Source organism: Phyllostomus discolor, chromosome 1 (assembly GCF_004126475.2).
Source record: "Phyllostomus discolor isolate MPI-MPIP mPhyDis1 chromosome 1, mPhyDis1.pri.v3, whole genome shotgun sequence".
Classification (NCBI taxonomy): Eukaryota; Metazoa; Chordata; class Mammalia; order Chiroptera; family Phyllostomidae; genus Phyllostomus; species Phyllostomus discolor.
In genome coordinates, this window is record NC_040903.2 from 207,721,677 (window position 1) to 207,741,743 (window position 20,067).

The window sequence follows — 20,067 nt, forward strand, 5'->3', positions numbered from 1 at the left end:
GGAGATGCCCTCATTTTCAAAATGGACAAAAGAGTCAGCTTGTGGAACAGATTAGATCAAAGAAGCCAAAGAGCCTGGGGCTGCGACCAAATGTGAATGAAAGGTGTTGGGGAGGGTGGGTAAACCCCACAGACGCTGGGATCCTACGACCCTTAGGAGAGCAGCACCAGGGATGAGAGACCTGAGGCCTTGGCAGACCCCAGAGTCCGGCAGCACTGTCCTGGTTCAGTTGGAGCAGACACACCAGTGGGGCTGGTGGAGAGAGTGGGAGCCACGTGAAGAGGAGTCTGGGAGACCCCTCCTTGGACAGGTTTTGGAACTTTCACCTGGAACACAGGAGCCAGGGTTAGTGACCAGAAACCTTACGCATGAAACAGCGTCAAAGGCTAAAACCTTCGCTTGTATCAAGCATTTGCGAGGTGCCGGTCACTGGACTGGGTGGCCATTTGCATGCTCACTTTGCCCTTTCACGTCCACAGAGATTCTGGGAGACATGTCTCATGGCCCCACATTACAGATCATCAAGCAGCTGGTGCCCAGAGGTGCAGGGATTTGAACCCGGGTTGATGTGGTTTAAAACCTGTGCTCTTCTGCACAGCTATCCACGCACCTGCTGTGACCTCCCCAGGAAGCGGTCCTACTTGTAAGAGATCTGAGACAAAGAGATAGATGCACAACCTGTCTCTCAGATCTATGTTTAAATCCAACAGGATTCGGGGCCCCCCAGACTGCTGCCCCACCCACTGGACAAGGGAAGTGTTTCGCGGACCCAGGAAACGTTAGCCCTATTTCCCCAAGAGTCCCCAAGTTTTGTCAAATATCACGACTCACTCTGACTGGGAATTTGGCATGTTCTACATGCTTTACTAACATGAATGCATCAAATCCTCACAAAAACCCCTTGAGACAGGTAAGCATCATTATCGTTATCCCTACAGAGAGGTGAAGCCAGTTGCCCAAGAAGCCAGGAGAGGGTTCGAGCCCAGGTTGCCCAAACCGGTAATCACCCGGGAGACCTCTGAGAATCATCCTGTCCGAGGAGCAGGATCCTTGGCCGCCTGCACCACCCTCCTCCCGCTCCTTGGCTGCGTTTGCAGACACAGCTGGCTGAGGGGAGCATTCCTTTTCCGCTGGGCTACAGCTAAGCCTCAGAATCCACCCTGACCTACTTTTAGGGAAGTTGCTAGAACGGAATGGCGCTGGTGCTCCACAGGAAGCCTCCGCCATCCCCGAGGTCTGCTCCTTCAAGCCCGGGTCAGACGATGAAGCCTCAGGATGCCGTGTGGCTTGCCCAAGGTCACAGAGTTCACCAAGTGGCAGTGTTGGAACTGGAAGCCAGGCCCCTCCCCCGACTCGTAATCCAGTGCACTTCCCACTCTAACGTGTTTCTGATATACTGAGCACTTGCTCTCGAGACTGCCACGGCATGGAATGCAGCCAAAGTGAGGGGCCGCATACGCTCCGGCAGTAAAAACGCCTGGCAGAGCTACGGCTGAGCATAAGGGCTGTGCAGAGGGGGCGGTACATCACAGGCCTCCCAGGACAGGAAGTATGCGAAGCCAGCCTAGAACTTGGGAAACTTGCGTTCCCCCCCAAGCAAGTCATCTCCTGGCCATCGTCAACCTCACGCACGTTTCCCCAGGGGCCATGCTCCGTGCACCCTCAGGAATGATGTCCACCCGACAGCCTTGACCGTGGCTTCCTCTCCCCCGTTCTCAGGCCTTGCCGCAGCGCTGCCCTGCTCTGCCCAGTGCACACGCCTGGAGGGTCTTCCTTCCGTTTCATCAGCTCATCCAGCGGGTTGTCAGAAGTGAGTGGAAACAAAAATCTGTTATGTGTGTTATGGAATTTGTTGTAATTCCGCTACTGGATCCGACAGAAATGGATTTAATGTTAATTAGTGGCCTGATCCCAGGGTGAAGAGAGAAGGAAGGTGGAGGGAGGAGGGCGAGGAGGGCTGGCAGGGTGTCGGTGTTGGTGTCAGCGCCGTGGCTGCATCAGCCCTCCTTGTGCAGGGCGGGGACGTGTGCTCCGACCCCAGAGGGGGCTGTGCGTGGTGCAGGCGGCAGGCCCGGGGCCTCCCTGGGAACTCCAGTCTCCTCCGGTGCCGGACACACAGCGATGGGTAATAAAGAAATGCTTGCCGGTGGGTCGTGTGGGTGGGCAGGGAGCGCCTGCTCAGAGGAGAGCCGGGAGTAAAAGACGGGGGGAGGGGGAGGTCCGAGTGGTCAGCTGGCACAGAGCTGTGCAGGCAGCAGCCTGTCCTGGAACAAAACTCCCCGGGGGGGCCCTGAGACCTGAGGGCCCAAGAAGGCTAGCTGGGCGCATCAGATTGGGGAGGTGGCCGGCAGCCACCTCCAGGAGAAGGCCTGAGCCAAACAAGAATGGCGATGCCGTCTGCTGCGCTGGGGCGAAACCGCTGGGGACCAGATGAAGGGCCAGGCCAGGGGTGAGAAATGTGTTTAACGAGGAATCACTGATCATTAAAATAATTCACCTGAGGGTGATGTTGAACGTCACCTAGTTTTAAGTTTGATGGGGGAATGCAACGTGTGGGGGTGGGGGGAGGAGGAGGACTGGGGGGTGGGGGGGTTGGAAAAGGGAAAAGTTATAAAACCCTTCACCCTTTTAATTAGGAAAACGAGAGACATCATTACTTAATAAAATTAAAAATGTTATTTCGGACACACAAAACCCAAAACAGAGACAAATGGAGACGCGCAGAGGGGACGGTTGGAGACAGCTGTCAGCTGGCCAGCCCTGCAGGGCCCGGAAGGAGCCGCGCTCCTCTGCAGGCCGGGACCCGGGCCCCCAGGCCCCCGGGGAACAAGGGGTTCGTCCCCTGCCGGCACTTTGCTGGGTCTCCGTCGCTGGGACAAGCGCTGAAGTGCTCTCTAGCTGACGCGAACGGCTCGCATTCTAAAATTGTCTCTAGCAGCCTAAATGGCCTTTAAAATAAATGCTGTGAATTGATGAAACGACCAATTATGTTAACTACCCATGCCTGGTGTAATCCAAACCAAATCTTACCCCATTATCCTCAAAACGGCGAGGTGATTCAGCGGGCCCTCTTGCCAGCGGTTCTGCAAGAACCAAAACACGGCCCGCCCTCGAGTAGGACCTCGAGTACTCCCGGTTAATTCCCGCAATTGGTTTTTAGGCTGGAAAAAAATTAACTGCGCTACGTTTCTGCTCAACAGCGTGTAAACCAAACCACTGCCAGACAACGCTGTAACCATTATGTCATTTTGCTCCGCTCACTGTAGATTTTAACGTCCATTTATTCCTCCTCAGACACCCCGTTATTCCGTTTATGCGTCTCCTGGCGTGCGTGATGTCATTATCCCAAAGTGCCCCTGACTCGCTCGCCGCCCGCCCCTCCCCCAGGAGGTCCCCACGCGGAGGCTCCCGTGAGCCTCTCCCACCTGTGTACTCTTGCTGCTTCCCCTTCTGGCAACGCTGTTTCCCATTGCCACAGCCCCCATCTACCTAGCTTTCAAAGCCTTGCCCAAGTGTCAATTCTCCCCGAAAGGGACAATCCCTAGGCTCCCAGCCCTCCTGACACACACAAGGCTGTCCTGTGAACACCGTGACAGGTCTGCTTCCTTTGCGGCCCCTGCACTCTGGTAAGCTCAGCCCGAGACCACTCCGCCCGGCAGGGCCTCCCTGTGTAGCAGGTGCGGCCAGGTCTGCGTCTGATGCTGGCTGGTCCCTGGGTCTGCGTTGCCCAGAGTGACCGAGTTTCATCTTCTATCCCACGTCTAGGCACTGGGCTCTTTAGGGAACCCTGCTCCTTGTGGCTGGAACCTATTACCAGAGTTCTTGCCTATAGTTTGATCTCTAGAAAAATGTCCTCCTGCTTGCTACAGGAAAACAAGAAAGTACGTGTGCATATTTTTTAAATGTCAAGTGTAAAGATGCAAAAGCGAGCATTAAGTCAGGTAATGCCTTAACGACCTGACCCTTCTGCTGGGATGACAGGGCGACCCCCTTCTTCACACACCTGTATCTTTTTGTGTAAGTTTTGCCTGTGGGCTCGAGTGACTTCTTGAGGAGCCAGCAGCGCCACCAAAGGAACACAAAGGCATTGGTTAGGAAGGACAGGCACATCGTTCGAAGAATCGTGTCACGATAAAAACGTCTCAACAACTTAACATGCAGATCCAGAAAATGAAAAAATATCACTGATAAAAAGTTAAGAAATCCCTGCCCACACTCCCCAAGTCTCTCCAAACTCCTTTTGAGTTTCGCATATCCGACTAGATAAATGGGCGGCAATGAACCGGATGTGGGTTCAGCGAGCGTCTGACATCCACGGTAACTTCATTCTCCAAGCCCCGAGTCATCAGAACCGGTAACCCTCCCGGGAAGGGGAAAAGGTCTCCCACCCGTGAGATGAGACTCTCACGGCAAAATCACTCCACTTCGGAAAACTTATCAATGTTTTCCCTCATGCTTTTGCCTGAAATAACCCCAAACCAGTATGTTTAGAGCACATCTTATCCAATGCGAAACTTAATGAGTAAAAATCCTATAGAATAATGGATTGATAAAATCCAGTCTAAGTAAATAAAATCCCTTTTCTGAAACCAGTCCCAACCCAGACGATAGTCACTGCTGTCGATGTAGAGAGGCAAAGCACAGAGGCACACAGCTGCAATGCACTTGAAGAAGGCCGAAGGCTTATTGCGCATCACACTCCATGTATCTATCTGAAGGGAGGACAGATCTTTAAAAAATCACGTATGAATTTTTGCAAGTTGACGGAGTTCCCTTTTTTCTTAAATATTGATGATGTCTAGGGTGGTCATTACAATTAAAACTGAACAAACCTCCTTGCCTAAGTGTCACCCTGTACCAAGCAAAAATGCAAAGAAATTCTTCACTCCCTGATTTCACAAGCTGGGAGAACGACGGTGGACGACTGCAGAGCTGGTAAAACAGCCCAGAACCGTGCCGGCTCTCACAGCTGTCCGAGCTGCCCCAGAACCCCGAGGATGAACGCCACTGTTCTCAGCCACACTCACAGAATTCTACTCTCTTCACACCCGCTCCATCCCTCTGCACATACTTTGGAGGCTTAAACCCACCACACAGCTCCGAGCCAACCAAACGCACTGGAGCCCCCACCATAGGCCCAGCACAGTTTGAAAGCCCGGGTACAACCACATCCACCTGCTGTCGGCCTGTTGTGCCACCCCGACACCTGGCCAGTCAACACAGGCTGGTGGGGACAGGAACCTGGAAGATCCTTAAGGAGCCCGCCAATTCCAGCTCATGTATACAGCAGATACTCAAAACAGCAGTAACCCCAAAGTAAATTCTAAAAGTATTGAGCATATATCTTATTGCTATTTTTTTAGCCAGTTATTATTCTTTCATTTTGGCGACTTTGGAAGAAACTTAATTGCGAAAGTGGAGATGAAAGACACTGTGAATCCCTTGAGCACACAGCATAGGAACTTGGGCAGAGCAGCTGACCATGAGCTGAACAGCAGGAGGGATGTCCCCCTGCACAGGGTGCCTGTAGGGCCAGGGGAGGGGTGTCTGAACTCTGAGCCTCCGAGCAAGCCCACAGTCACCCTCCCGGGCACACACAGCCATGACATGCCAGCCAGGAACCCGGGGGCATCCACGGTGACCAAAGTGCCCAAACACCCATGACCACCCTCACCGGCCCAAGCACCGAAGACACGCGACGGGGTTTGGTTTTCACCAGCCCAGTTCCTGCTACAGCCACATCCCAACAGCCACGCAATTCCTGCTGCACCAAAGCAAGCCAAACACTCCTTTCTAGAATATGACCAGTAACGGCAGACCCAAGGAGCAGTCCTGGCTCCAGACGAACACTTCGGAGCAACCGGGAGGTGTGCGCAGGAAGAGACAGACACAACCGGGCCAGCAGACCCAGCCCGTGACAGTCGCACTCGTCCACAGGGCAGAACCCTGCGGATCAACACGGAGCACAGGGGAGTCTTGAGAGGGGTGAGGTGGAGAGGGGCTTCGAGGGACTTACCTTGGAGAAGGGCTCCATTTCTCTTGAAGAAGGTGCTGCCCGGCCAGAGGGGTGGGCCCGATGTGCTGCAAGAGAAGAGACAGTGGCGTGAGGGCCAGCTCACCTGCACCCGCTCGCCCACGCTCCCGACAGCCCTTCCTCCCAAGGCGTCACTCCACACGGCCTTGGAACCCGCTCCCCTGCAGGCCTTATTGTACCCTCTGCAAATGCACCTTTGACACCATTCGTGGTGCTTCCTTCACGATGGGTGGGCTTTGGATCTCACGGGAACAGTCCGTGTGGGGGTTCCAGTTACCCACCGTCTTGACCCTGGCTCCCTCCTGGGCACCGAAGTCATTTGCAGGTAAACAGACTAGTAAGTTCCCACAGTGCAGCGCCATAACCTGGGACTTTTGCTAACTTGTCCATAATTTTAGGATTTTATGTGGCAGAGAACGCCTGTTCACGTCTGAGACCAGGTGGGTTCTCCAATGCTTCTTGGTGCCGCTTGCCTATTAAGAAACACAAACTTGCCTTTCTTAGCTTTGCTACCATCAAATCCTTAATCTACAGATGTGACCTTGATCGATGCTTTCCCTCCCCTATCTCCTTGTTTTGTCCCCTGTTTTCAATTTCTTGGCTTAAAATGTTGCACTCCAAATCCTATAAAACATTTTTCAAATGTTACCACCCACAGTCTGGTAAGAAGAGAGGCAAGAAAATAAGGAAGATCAATATATCACCGAGACACTTTACTGCATTTACAGACAAGCATTTTCACCGTTTTAAAATACCCAGTGAAAAACTTTATAACCAAGCCTGTCTTAGTAAAACATCCTTGGAGTGGAAAGTAGGTTATTCTAAATCAAGCCCTGGTTTAGATTAATGCTAGAAAGCCCTCAGTCAAAAACGTTACATCCAGCTCCAGAGGCAGCATAAACTATTTTTGCCAAAACAGTCCATGGAAAATGATATTGGTGAATGCATTATCAATCACCTTCAACATTAAAAACATAAAAAATCTGAAGAACTCGTTTGCAAATTCGGCTGCTGGAAACACGCTTGGAGAATGAGGACAGGAAGTCTGAAGGTCTCCACAATACACGCTTTACCCGTCACCCAGGGTCTCTAGCAATGCAGTACTGTTAACAAAAGGAGAAAGGCCAGCGACCAAAACGTCACCACCAGGGGTACACATAGCACAGCAGGTAGAGGGACGTGTTACATAACTGGGAAGGAGTAGAGAGAAGAGCTACCGTGTAAAAAAAAAAAGACCCAACATCAGGCTGATGTCAAATGTGCTGGAAAACACGCTGTGAACCGTGCTGTAAATGAACCTTTTGTTTTATTTTGTTTCGGACCTGCTGTCCTCAGAGTGAGCGGGAATAATGCCTCTTGGCGACGGGGTTTTTTCTGCAGCCCCGATTCCCCACTCCGGCAGCTGTGGCCTCTGAGCGGCCAGGGGTTGCCTGGACAACGGGAGGTCTGGCTGGGGCTGCGGGGCCCCAGGGTGACGGCGGCGGCAGGCTGATTTCTCTCCCGCCTTGTTCCTGTCCTGTTCCACCGAGGCTTTTTAAGGCTCAAAGTTGCATGTGGAATAGCACGCATGAAAACGCCTCAGATTGTCTTTTTGCAACCCCAGCTAGCTCCTGGGATTTCACCATCTTATTTTTGGAAGAAAACGGGGAAACAACAAGCTGGCTGTGGTTAATACCGAATCACCTGATTGCTGAAGATACTTAAGAACTGAGGACTTCATTACAGAGGAGCTGGTGCTTCAGAGAATTCAATCACTGAGCATTACTGCAGGAGTCTGGCTAGCCAGCTTACTTCCATCCAAATCTCCTCTTTAGCCTGACCTTGATTTGGCTGAAAACTGAGCAGATGCCAGCGAAGGAGTAAATGGAGGGCTGAGGGCAGGAAAATCCGGTGGTTTAGATCAGGAAAATTCTCTGCGCGATAGCAATCGACCTCAAGATTCTGACAACATCCTTTTAATGCACCTGATGTCACTGATCACTGCTATTCCGGACACCCTGCTGTGCTAGCTGTGTAATCTATGCACTAGTCAGGGAGCGATGCGGACTGGCCACCCACCTGCTCTCCCCGGCACCCACTGTGGCTGCCTAATTCACCGAATTCACCGAATTCACCGAGGGCTCTTTCTGGCTCCAGCTAGGCTGCTTCCTGTTGTGCTCATTACAAAGCTTCTGAGCTCCTGGGTCCCATAGTCTACACTTTTTTTTTGGTGGTCCCTAAAACTGGTGTCATCTATTAGTAGATTCGGGGATTTATTAAGTGCTTATTGAGAACCCTGCTTGCTGTTAAGAAGGATACAGGAGGTGAGGGAGGGGGGATTAAAAGCCCTAGTTTATGGCCTTTAGGAACTTCTTGACATACTTATGTAGCTCCAACTTCCTATGATTCTATCTAAAGAGAGAAACAATGCCCACAGACAGGTCAACAGTTATGGTCCTAGCGGCTGCAGGTTGGAGAGGATGCAAACTGATCCCCCCTGCCCCCCAACGTGGAGATGTTCTGGGCTGACTGTGCTTTGAAGCTCCAAGTCAGCTTAAAACCATTATATGAAGTTAGTTTAAAGTATGTATCCACCCCAATCTTCCAGAGAATACGCTGTGTTCAAGGTCGTTGTGGGAGGACCTGAGGTCACCATAGAAACCAGCCACTCATGCGGCAAATCACAAGGAGGGTGGGAGACTCCCCACACTCAGTCACTTAAATGCTGGTGACTTGCAAATGGTCACTGCCACGAGAAATGGCTACCAGGACCCCCTTCAATCTACCAAAGTGGGTTTCATCACCATACGATGGTGCTGACGTTGCTTGAAGGTCGGATAGCAAATCCCCATTCACAGAGGACAGTGATCGGCACCTTTCCAGGGACCCCCTCCGATCCGGTGGGTGGGGAGGCAGGGCAGGGCCCATCTTGCCCATTCTACACCTGAGGAGATGGGGGCTCCGAGAGGTGAAGGGGCTCACCCAAGTCATGTACTGATCAGCCCAAGGCCAGACCAGGGCTTCTGGGGCCAGCACGCTGCCCTGACACACACACACACACACACACACACACACTAATGGCCCGACTCGATCTCTCCTCTTCCAGGCTCCTCGCACGGACCTCCTAGCTACCCTTCTCCGTGGAAGAAGGCCATGGATGGCGGTTCACGAGGAACCTCTGCGAGGCAGAATCCCAGGCTAGACAAAGCGACCGGGCTAACCACATGTTAGAAACACAGACACGTGGGCGGGCCCTGTCAGCAGAAACAACACAGCGCCGGCGCCACAAATGCCTCATTTCAGTAACGCGCCAATAAAAGTCCACGACCTTCAGTGGCTGTAAGCCCAGCCCGCCTTGTGACAAAGGAAGCCAACCAACAGGCTCACGGGGCCTCACCTGACAGAGAGGCAGTCTGAGAACTGGCATTTGAGGACATCGATCCTGCTGATCATTAAGCCCAGAGCCGAGCCAGCGCATCCCGAGAGAGGAGTGATACCGTCGGGAACAGCACGCCCAGCGCCGGCCGGAGACTCGCCCTCCTCCCTCCCTCCCTCCCGGAGCCTCCTGCTCGCAGCTGTGCTCCTGCGAACTCCCGGGGGGCCACCGCGAGTCCAAGGGCTGTAGAGTCCTAAGGTGGCTCTGGGCATAATGATGGGACCTGCCATGTGCTTTCTTCTCTACACCCAAGAGCTCCTGTTGTCGTGAGACCAGCTGGACTGTAACCGAGACCCTGGGGGGCGCTGGCACCCCCCACACCTGCACTCACCAGCCTGGACGTTCTGTAAGGCGAATGAAAAGCAAATTAAGAAAGGCAGTTTTTTTCTAAGAAACCAGCTGCCAAGTGTGAACTGGCGTAGCTAAAGAAAAAACCAGATACTGCAACGTGGATGAACTCCAAGGACACTGTGCTAAGTAAAATATGCCTGGCACGAAAGGGCAAATAATACTCCACGATGCCACTTCCAAGAGACCCCTGGAGGAGTCAGACTTGCAGAGACAGAAAGCAGAACGGTGGTTTCCAGAGGCTAGAGGGAACGGGGTTGGGGAGTGATTGTTTAATGGGGTGAGAGCCTCAGTTCTGCAGGGAAAACAAGAGTTCCAGAGACTGGTTGCACGGCTATGTGACTGTATGGGGCCAGCCACAAAGTCCGTTAGCTTTTTTCCGTACAATAGCTCTAGGAGCACTTAGCTGCCTTTAACTACATTTGAAACAATTTTGTTAGATTATATTGTGACAGATGTCATATCAGCGTGCATTAAAAAAAACACACATCAAAATTGGTGGATTTGTGTGCAGCCATTTTAACACTGAAGGTAGAAGATACACAACATTTTCGGCGTATTACGCTTCATTATTTCAAGAATGGTAAACACACAACTGAAATGCAAAAAAAAAGAAAAAAAAGATTTGTGCAGTGTATGGAGAAGGTGCTGTGATTGATCCAACATGTCAAAAGTGGTTTGCGAAGTTTCTTGGTACTATTGATGTTTCGGCCAAATAATTCTTTGCTGTGGGGCTGTCATGCATTGGAAGATGTTTAGCAGCACCTCTGGCCTCTACCCACTAGAAGCTAATAGCAAGAGCTAAGCCAACATACTCAAAATATCCAAATCTATATAAAGTTATTGGAGAAAATGAAAAATGTGTCTCTTCTTTTATGGAAAAAAACCGTAATGGACTTTTTAGCCGGCCTGATACTTAACACGATGAGCAACACAACAGTCAGGACGGCTAACTGTAAAATGGTTCAGGTGCTGTATTGTATGTTACGTGTATCTTACCACCATTAAACATCTTTTTAATGTACAACGAGAGAAAGGATTAATGCAGAGCAGACTCTGAAAGAAGTGAACCGACGTCTCAAGTGTCTGGGGCGGCGAAGAAGGGACCCAAGTGCTGAGTTTCTGAGTGGCGCCAGCAGCTGGCGTCTCCGCCAGGATGCCCCACCGCACACTGAGACGCGGGGAGCACAAACCAGCCGTGAAGAGGGACCGGCCTGTCCTCATCCAGTTCTTACAGAGGCCGAGCTCGCTCGCTGCGCTCTCGGTAACTAAGCAGACTCGCGTCACTGACACTGGAAACAGCGTGTGACGGCGGTCCCTTTGGACAGGAGACATCTACCAACCGGCTTCGTTACAATTGCCTTCCCTGAGCAGTTGTAACGAAGGTACAATTCCTGAAAAAGAAGGAATACTTGGAATTCTGTTGCTTTAATTCTAACTGTGGATTAATCCCTAGGAAAGAACAGAAAAACGAGCATGACCTACGCTGCACACCCGCCCGGACTGCTGGGGTGCAGGATGCCAGTGGCAGACGTCTGGGACTCAGGAGTCAGCTCCGTCTGACCGAGAGACACGTGGGAGGTGGTCTCCATTCGTAAGGTGAGGAGCATCACTGCAGAGCACAGCCGAGAGCTCGGAGTTTGCCGGGACACTTTGAAAACTTTCTAAGCAATAAAACTGGAGCGTGTGGACATTCAGAGGGATCTCAGTGGCCACCTGGTCCCATCCAAAGGGTGGCCGGGATGGCCGAAGATTTGGATTCAGGGCATCTGTCTGTGCAAAACGCAGGCTGAAAATCTGAATTCCACGCTGCAAACTGGAGGCCACGAGGGCCTCTGTGTGTGGTACCGAAACGGGCTGATGCACCTGCAGAGGGCCCTCGGCAAACTGCAGGAAACCGGCGGTAGCCTCGACGACAAGAAAACTGCAGTTCAGACAGGGACTGCCGCCTACACCCTGTGGACCCGGTCTGGCTCTTGGCGACGGATGAGGTAACCACACCTCTCCCTTCCTCTTTCCTTCGAGGATGCTCTGACATCATCTCGTTGCAAACGGTCCTCAGTCCAGAGTAGCACTGACCGGTTTCTGAATATCAACAGGTGGGGAGAAGCGGCTTCACAGGTGTGCTACCTGATCGAGAGGTAAAGAAAAGGCAATGCTGCACAGAATCCTGCGTGGCTCCAAACTGGCGAGCCTGCCCCCGGAGACCTTCAGGGTCGCACAGTCGCAGGCTGACGCTGGCTGGGGAAGCATCGCGGAGGCGAGCAGACAACAGCCCTGCGGCACCACAAACACCACCGCTTGGGAGTGTGGCAAGAGCACGCTGAGGGCTAAACGTACATGGTGACAAGGACAGGAATCAATCACTGTGTTACCTCGCTCAGAGGTTAACACTGGAGACTCATCCCGACTCCCACGGGATCAGCCTGACTGGTTCTGGCGTGCCCATCACGGCCAAGGCCAGGGCTGTGCTGAGGGCTGGAACGGCCACGAGAACCTGAGCGAGGCGGCTGCTCTGGAGTAACATCTACCGTGTTCTTTAAAGACATCAGTGCTGCAGCCCTGGCTGGAGTAGCTCAGTGGATTGAGTGCGGGCTGCGAACCAAAGTGTCGCAGGTTCGATTCCCAGTCAGGTCACATGCCTGGGTTGCAGGCCATGACCCCCAGCAACCACACATTGATGTTTCTCTCTCTCTCTCTTTCTCCCTCCCTCCCTTCCATAAATAAATAAATAAATAAATAAATAAATAAATAAATAAATCCTTTTAAAAAATTATATATATAAAAAAAAGACATCAGTGCTGCACAACATCCCACAAAGCATACTACGACCTGAGGGTTTCCTCCTGGGACACGTTTGAGAACCGTCGACCAAAGGCGACAGGGTTTCCTAGCTGGGGCTGAACGATTCTTGGTCATGGCGGCTGTCCTGGGCAACACAGGGCATTCAGCAGGCGCCCTGGCCTCTCCCCACCAGAACTCAATAGCAACCCCTCCCCAGCGGTAGCCACCAAACATGTCTCCAGATACTGCCATATGTGCTGCAGATAAAACTTCCCCAACGTGAGAACCACTGGCACGGTGATCAGCAACCCAGAGAAGCTGAGCCCAAACTTCTCCCTCTTGCCAAGTCTGAAAGCCCCCCTCTGCCCCTCCTCAGCCAATGTCACCCCCCTCGCTTCTAAAACCAAAGCCATTCCCCATAGCTTGCTCACCCTCATCATTTCCATGGCATCTGCCTCTCCTCCACCTGAGTTACTCTGTGATCGCCCTCTTTTCCTCTGGGACCATGCCTCCCTCCACCACCTGTCTCCACTCGCCTCCCCGCTCCCGGGACTAACAGCGTCTGGCCTCACCCGTCATGAAATATCTGCCAGGGTCCCAGCCTCCTCTCGGCCCGGTAACTCCGCCGTGCACTGAGAAAGCCCAAGGGCCAGGCACTGAGGGCCTGACCTCCACTGCCTTGCGTCACCGTCTCCCTGGCCTGGCCGCCATCCTCTGACACCAGGGCCACCAGAGGCCGGTCAGGGCCAAAGGGTCCTTGATGGCACTAGAGTAGCCCCTCCCCCCACCCCACCCCGTGGGCTCCCATGGGAAGCGTGCTTTTATTTTCTGATTACATAAACTCTAACTTTTGACATTATCTCTTTAAAATCCTTTCAACTTTTAGTCTCAAAATATCCTTCTAGACTGGTTCTCCTCCCCCCACCCTCTGTTCTAAACATTCAGCTAGCTCTCCGTCCAGCTTTAACCCTCCAACTAGGGGCGTTCCTAGAGTTTTAGCCACTCTTCTTTTCTCCTCAATACTCCTTTCCCAGGGGAGCTCCCGGCCTCACAGAAACCCTAGCTCTTCTGATTCTGCGTCTCCAGCCGACCTTGTCTCCAGACCTGGATGGTATCTCTGGCCGCATCCTGACGCAGCACCTGGCTGTCACCCTCACCCCGCCCAACCCCTCACAGGAGGGGTCCAGCTCCCCACCGCCGCCTCTCCTGCTGGTATCCATGCGCACGCTCCACACAACCCGGGGTTTCTCAGTGTCTCAAGGAGCACAGATGAGTGGCTTAAACAACAGAAATTTCTGGTCTCATAGCCCTGGAGGCTCGAAGCCCAAGATCAAGTTTGGTGGGTTCCAGGCCTCTCTCCTAGTTCCTGCCGGTGGCTGGCCACCTGCGGCATGCCCTGGCTTACCCGTACATCACCCACCCCAGTCTCTGCCTTCAAGCTTCTCCCTGTGTGTGCTCATCCCCCAACTTCCCCCTCTGGTACTGGCTTAGGGGAGCACCCTACCACAGCCTGACCTCATCTGTAGCTAATGACATCTGCAACGACCTTATTTCCAAATAAGGTCATATTCTAAGGGACTGGGTAGCAGGACATCAACCTGCAAATTCTGGGGGGACAACCGAACCCACAACATGTCCATGGCTGCCTCCCTTTCCCAGAGGAAGGCTCACTCCCTACAATACCGAGACACCTGACTGTCTTTCCCTAACTTCTTATCACCTGCTCCAGTCTGGGAACTCAGCTGGCACCAATCGGATGTTTGCCGAGGGACTCACGTGCGGTCTCGAACACCTTCCTCCCCCCGCTCCGCCTGCTGCCTGTCGCCCACTCCTGCTGCCCCTTCCTTTCTCAGGCCTTGGGCACTTCCCCTTCCTTTGCATTTCTTCTCTGCTGGGCCAGTTGCTTGCAGATGCTGCCCCCAGCACCGTAACAGGCCTCCCCAAACTCTGATCTCTCCCCACCCCAGGCCGCTCTGCCTAACGCCTCAGCTGCCCTCTTCTCAAAGAACAGCGCCTTCATGCTTTGCAAACTGTTTTCCGGGAAACCCCCAGGACGAGCCTGTAGTGCTGACAACGGTGGGGACGGGGGACAGGTGTCTAGATGAGGTCCTGCCCCAACGCCAACAAAGCATTTCGTTTTCCACGTGGGTTACGTATCATTGAGTTCCCACATATGCTTCCATTTGGAGAGTTTGGTGATGAGCAAGGTGTGTGAGAACCAGTGGTTTATAGGACAAGGTCAAGCTCAGTAGGTTCTCCAACCCTCAGAATCCCCCACACTCTTCCCAGTGTGTTCCTGTGGCTCCCCAATATGCCGCCTGACGTAGATCTCAGATACACACGGGTGCCCCCTGTATTTCCAGGCTCGTTCTGGCCAACTCCGTTCCCCTCTGCCTGGAACGTCCTACTTGTCCTCTCTGCCTATTCCAGACCCATCCCTCCTTGAAGCTCCCACTCAGAACCCCCGTCCCAGGGACACTTTTCTCCAGTCACTGCAACCCTGGGGCCTCCCCCACCTCTGAATTTGTCTGGTAATTACGGTCTGCACAGCCACCTTGGGAACGGATCTCACTGGGTGCCATTTCCTGATCCGATATCATCTGAAACCTTCAATTCCCTCTCCGCGAGAGGTGTGCCTCTCGCTTTTCCAAGGAGCGGAGAGGAAACCCAGGTGGGCGGAGGCTCCAGGGGACCTCCCTTCTAGGACTTCCGCTGAGTTCCCTGCACACAGCAGGGGGCCGCTGTTGTTCCACGGAGTGGTTTTATAAAATAGCTACCTGTGTATCCCCAAACAGGATTATTTCCAACACTGAGGACTGAAAGTATCCCTTACAGACACAGTCAAGTCTCTTAGAATGGAGGTAGATGATACAGTAACGTTTCTTCTTCATTATCATCAGCTCAGATAAAAACGGAAAAATCTTTAAAACAGGAAACACAATTATAAATCTCATCACTGATGGTAAGAGGTTAGGTAATTTGGATTACTCTTTTACGCAATTTCTTGATTACTTTAGGAATACATAAATAACTAGATAAGTACACGTATATTTTTGATAATATGGAATGCGTGTTTGGGTGTGCTGAAGAAATTCTGCCCGGTACCTCTGCTACAATTTTTAGATGCACACAGCTCACGCTGCATCTTCAGAACAGATGCAAAGGTGTTTATCATTATCTTTGTGCTACACAGTTTCTAATTTTACATATGAAAACCAAGGCATCATTCAGCATACAGTACATTATTTGCATGATATATTTGCATTTGTAAAACACCCACATTTACTTTTACTGCTTAATGGGTCCGATTAAAATGGGCCACTCTGTGTAAATGGAGCACACTGGCTCCCAACTCAATGGTGCTGATAAGAAGACTGCTCCTTTTAGATGCAAATGAACCTACTAATCACAATTAAAATGGTGGAATCAACGGAAAGCCGGAGCAGCTGTTCCGAGAGCTCCGCGTCTAGGGCCGGTCTGGTTCCGGGGGAATCTCCGGAGCAGCCTGGGGCTTCCCAGGGAACACCTGCCTGGGACGGAGTCAGCTCGTCCGGAGGCGGCTGGGAGAGAGCAGGGGGCAGCTCAGGAATCTGGGCTGGTTGGGCCCATGTGGCCCACCCAGCCGACTTGAGGCCCTGGAACTGGTCTGGCTCAAAGGACATAAACGGAAGCAGAAGGGAGAAGAACTGCAACTGTAGAGCTCAGAGAGGAAAGACTCATACACGAAGAGTGAAGTCACTGACACATCCCCTTACAGTGGTGCCGTCGCTACGGAGAACAGTGTGGTGGTTCCTCAAAACATTATACGTAGAATTCCCGTGTGATCCAGTAGTTCCTCTTCTGGGTGGGTGTACATGCAAAAGAACTGAGAGCACGAAGGCAGGGGTGGGTGTCCACCCATGTCCATCGCAGCGTGAGGCACAAGAGGCGAGCGAAAGTGGGAGCCACCAGGAGCCAGTCCCTCGATGGAGGGTGGACAGGCAAAGAAGATGTGGTCTATCTCAGCGGCGATCCACACCAGAAGTTATGGACAAAGCTGGACCCTCCGTCCTGCAGTTTGGCTAAGGAAGAATTCAGAGCCAAGAACTCAAATACAAGTGGAAGGTTTATTCAGAAAGTCACAGTGGCTGAAGTGCGCCAGCTGGGCGGCGGGAGCCCAGGAAAGGAGCTACAGAGGCAACAGAAGGGTCCTTGGAGCTTGGGAGAAAGACGGCCAAGGATTATTTGCTGCGGGCTCAGTGCTCACAGGAGCGGTTGGTTCAGTGGCGAGTCCCGTGAGGCTGTTGTCAGGCCCCTTGTTCCTTCTCTGAAGGGGTCTCCCCCACGGCCAGCGACAAGCCAGGACTGGGAAGGTCAGGGGAAGGTCCGGACCACATGCCAGGGGAGGAAAGGTCACCGTGGGGGCCAGGTCCCGCCTTACAGCACTCGTTTTCCCAGCGCTGCCTGTTACTGGGCACCTGGGGCTGTCCGCCTGGCGACCTGGCTTGCTCCGCTCCAGGCTGTCTAACTGCCCGCTATGCCATGCCCACACAGTGGAATGTCATTCACGTCTTCCCCCGTCAGCCACAGAAGAAGGAAACTCTGACACGTGGTACAGTGTGGGTGAACCCTGGGGTTTGCTTATGCTTAGTGAAATACGCCAGTCACAAAAGGACACAGACTGTATCTTGACACTTCTGTGAGGGACCCAGAGCGGTCAAATCCGTGACAGACAGCAGTAGAAGGTGGCTACCGGGGACTGGGAGAGGGGAGGGCGGGGAGCTGCGTCCCGGCCAAGGCAGTCCTAGTGGTGCGAGATGCAAGAAGTCCTGGAGACAGCACTGGGGCGGCACGGCAGTGTGAGGTGCTCAATGCCATGGCGACCTGTGCATTGATAATGGTTAAGGGGACAAATGTATGCTCTGAGTGCTCTTCGACAATTTTAAAGTAAACAATAAGTAAACACATGAACAGGCATTCCCGTACAGTGGGCCACACCCTTCCTGAGGCTCTGCCCCTCCGCCCCAAGGCTCTGGAAGCAGGGAGCGGAGTTTGCCCACCTCCTCCTCTCTCGCTCGTCCTTTCCCGGGACAAGCTGCGGGGGCACGGCAGTGACGAAACTGTCCTGTCCTCCAAGGGGATGGGGTACGGATAGACAGACAGACTGAATAACGGACACGGGGCTGGACACAGGATGACACGCAGCTCTCCTCGGGTCTCCCAGTTACTGCGCTGTGAGTGACACTGAGCACGACGCTGCGCCTGCTGGACAAGGACCCTCCTGTTGGGCAGGACTCATCAACAACCTTTCCTCTTCCATGAGGCCTACCCCCCGAAGTGACCCTCATCTGTCCCCTCTTGGAGGCCCGACAGTGCTGCCGTCGATGTGTGGGCTTCAACACCCCTGGTCTCCAGCCCCAAAGGCGTCACCACTTTGCTGGGTGCTCGGCACAGGGCCCGGTCCCCGGGTAAGTGCTCGGTGAACACGGGCTGCCGGCACGGCCCACGGAGCAGCCCCTCCGCACACTCTCAGGGGCAGTCCCGGAGAGACCGGACCCGGAGACTTTGCCACGGAATTCCTCTGTCTCAGCGTCACCGCTCTGCGAATACAGACACCAAGCCCCTTCAGGGAGCAGCTCCGCTCGGGACGGCGAGTCTCTGAGACAGGGTGGCCGAAGGTGGCACAGGGACAGCGCTGAGGCCTTCCCCTCTGGCCCTGCCGGGGTGGGGGGGCCCTAGACTTCTTGCTTGCCTTCCCTTGGCAGTGGTTTTGCAGAGACCTTGAAAATGGTGGGAAAGGGCTTCCGCCTAACATGTGGGACCTCTTGGGCCCTTCAGACAGTGCCAGTGTCGCCAGAGACAAGTGACAGGGGGAAAGCTTTATCTAAAAATCCACTGCTTCAGGAGGAAACACCTCTGGAGTGAAAATACCATTTCTCCTTGATCTCAGCAGCAGGTTTGATAAATCCCTGCACCATCTCCCATCACCGAGAAGCAGGGCGGCAGCGGCCACGTTCCTCACTGCACCCCAAGACGACACATCATTTTCGGGCCGCAACCGACAGCCACGCGCTGCCCGATACAGATAATGCGCAGAATGTTAGCTCTGATTACTTTGTTGAACTAATAGGGCTTTCAGAGAAAACCCTCAGCAACACAGTCAACGGGTTACGACAACCTACTTATCTTCCCGGCTGCCCGAGATCAGGAGATGTAAACATTTAATCCATGTTCTGACGAGTTCAATACTGGAACATCCCGGGAGCTAAAAGCCAGGCACAGACAGGACAGTGACCTGTCTGCGGGGGAGCTGAGACTTGACTTGACGATTCCTTTTCTCTTTGGGAGAGTCCGTCCCATCCCCCACCCCGGCACAAAGGAGGGAAACATGCTGATTTGGGAAATATGATGATACGGAGCCAGACACCGCTGTCCAGATTTCATACCGAGGGTACCAAATCCAGGCTGAAGCTGTACGTAACGGCACAGGAGTTTATTTTTTTATGAGACATTTTCCCTGCGGTTTACTGCATCTATTTATGGCTGGCTTTGAAGTGTCAAAAAAGCAATTTTCCATTTCCAAAAAGTAATCACTTACGTCTGCCAAGGCAACAAATACTGTGATTGGCACCAGCACCTCTACTATGTCTTGGTCCCGATGCTTCTGAGTGAGCATGAAGAGCTGGCCCTACCCTCACAGGCTCTCCCCTACCCCCTCCTCCGCCACCTCCCCACCACTTGGACCAAGTCACTGCTCACTTGAGACTTTCTCCTCTTCTCAAACCACCCCACATGCACCCTGAGCCCTGCTCGGAAAAGGCAAAGAAAAAATGGTCGGGAAACTCAAGCGTGCTGGTGCTTGCCCCACGTCATGCAGGCCAGGGCCAGGAGCCGACTCTCTAAAACCTTACACCCATGGGATTCTCCCAGAAAACTTACGGAAACATTCATTCCTCTCCTTAAAGGAAAAGGAAGCAAATGATGTTGCTCAACTTCTTGGACAGGATTACATTCAAAGAGAACGTCATTTCAATACAGTAATGCTACTTCTGGGCCGCTGTTACTGATCTGAGGCGCGTGCAAGTTTGGAACTACGTGGTGACTTTTTAGAACATTTCTTCCTGGGTATAAACAGTATAGCTGTGTGTGGCTTTTGTTGTTCTGCAGGTCCCCCTTCCTTGAATTTCAATGGCATAGAAGAGTTTCCACCTGGCTGCTGTGCTCAGTGGATTGAGCTCAGGCTGCGAACCAAAGTGTCGCAGGTTCGATTCCCAGTCAAGGCACATGCCTGGGTTGCAGGCCATGACTCCCAGCAACCACACATTGATGTTTCTCTCTCTCTCTCTCTCTGTCTCTTTCTCCCTCCCTTCCCTCTCTAAAAATAAATAAGTAAAATCTTAAAAAAAAAAAAAAAGAAGAAGAAGAGTTTCCAGTCATTGACGCTTTGAGCATATTCAGGAAAACCTTCGCTTCCTGAAACCTTTAGGGGAACTTGACTCCCACACAG

General features: G+C 52.8%; 1 protein-coding gene across 9 annotated transcripts in view; it reads right to left on the reverse strand.

The window, feature by feature from the left end:
- Nucleotides 1-20,067, reverse strand: part of FOXN3 (forkhead box N3) — a 362,322-nt gene that overhangs the window by 101,658 nt on the left and 240,597 nt on the right. For all 9 annotated transcript variants that reach the window (XM_036013048.1, XM_028505943.2, XM_036013060.1 and 6 more), the window contains one exon: nucleotides 6,017-6,081. In XM_036013048.1, coding sequence (XP_035868941.1) covers nucleotides 6,017-6,081 — 65 coding nt within the window. The remainder of the gene's footprint in view (nucleotides 1-6,016; nucleotides 6,082-20,067) is intronic.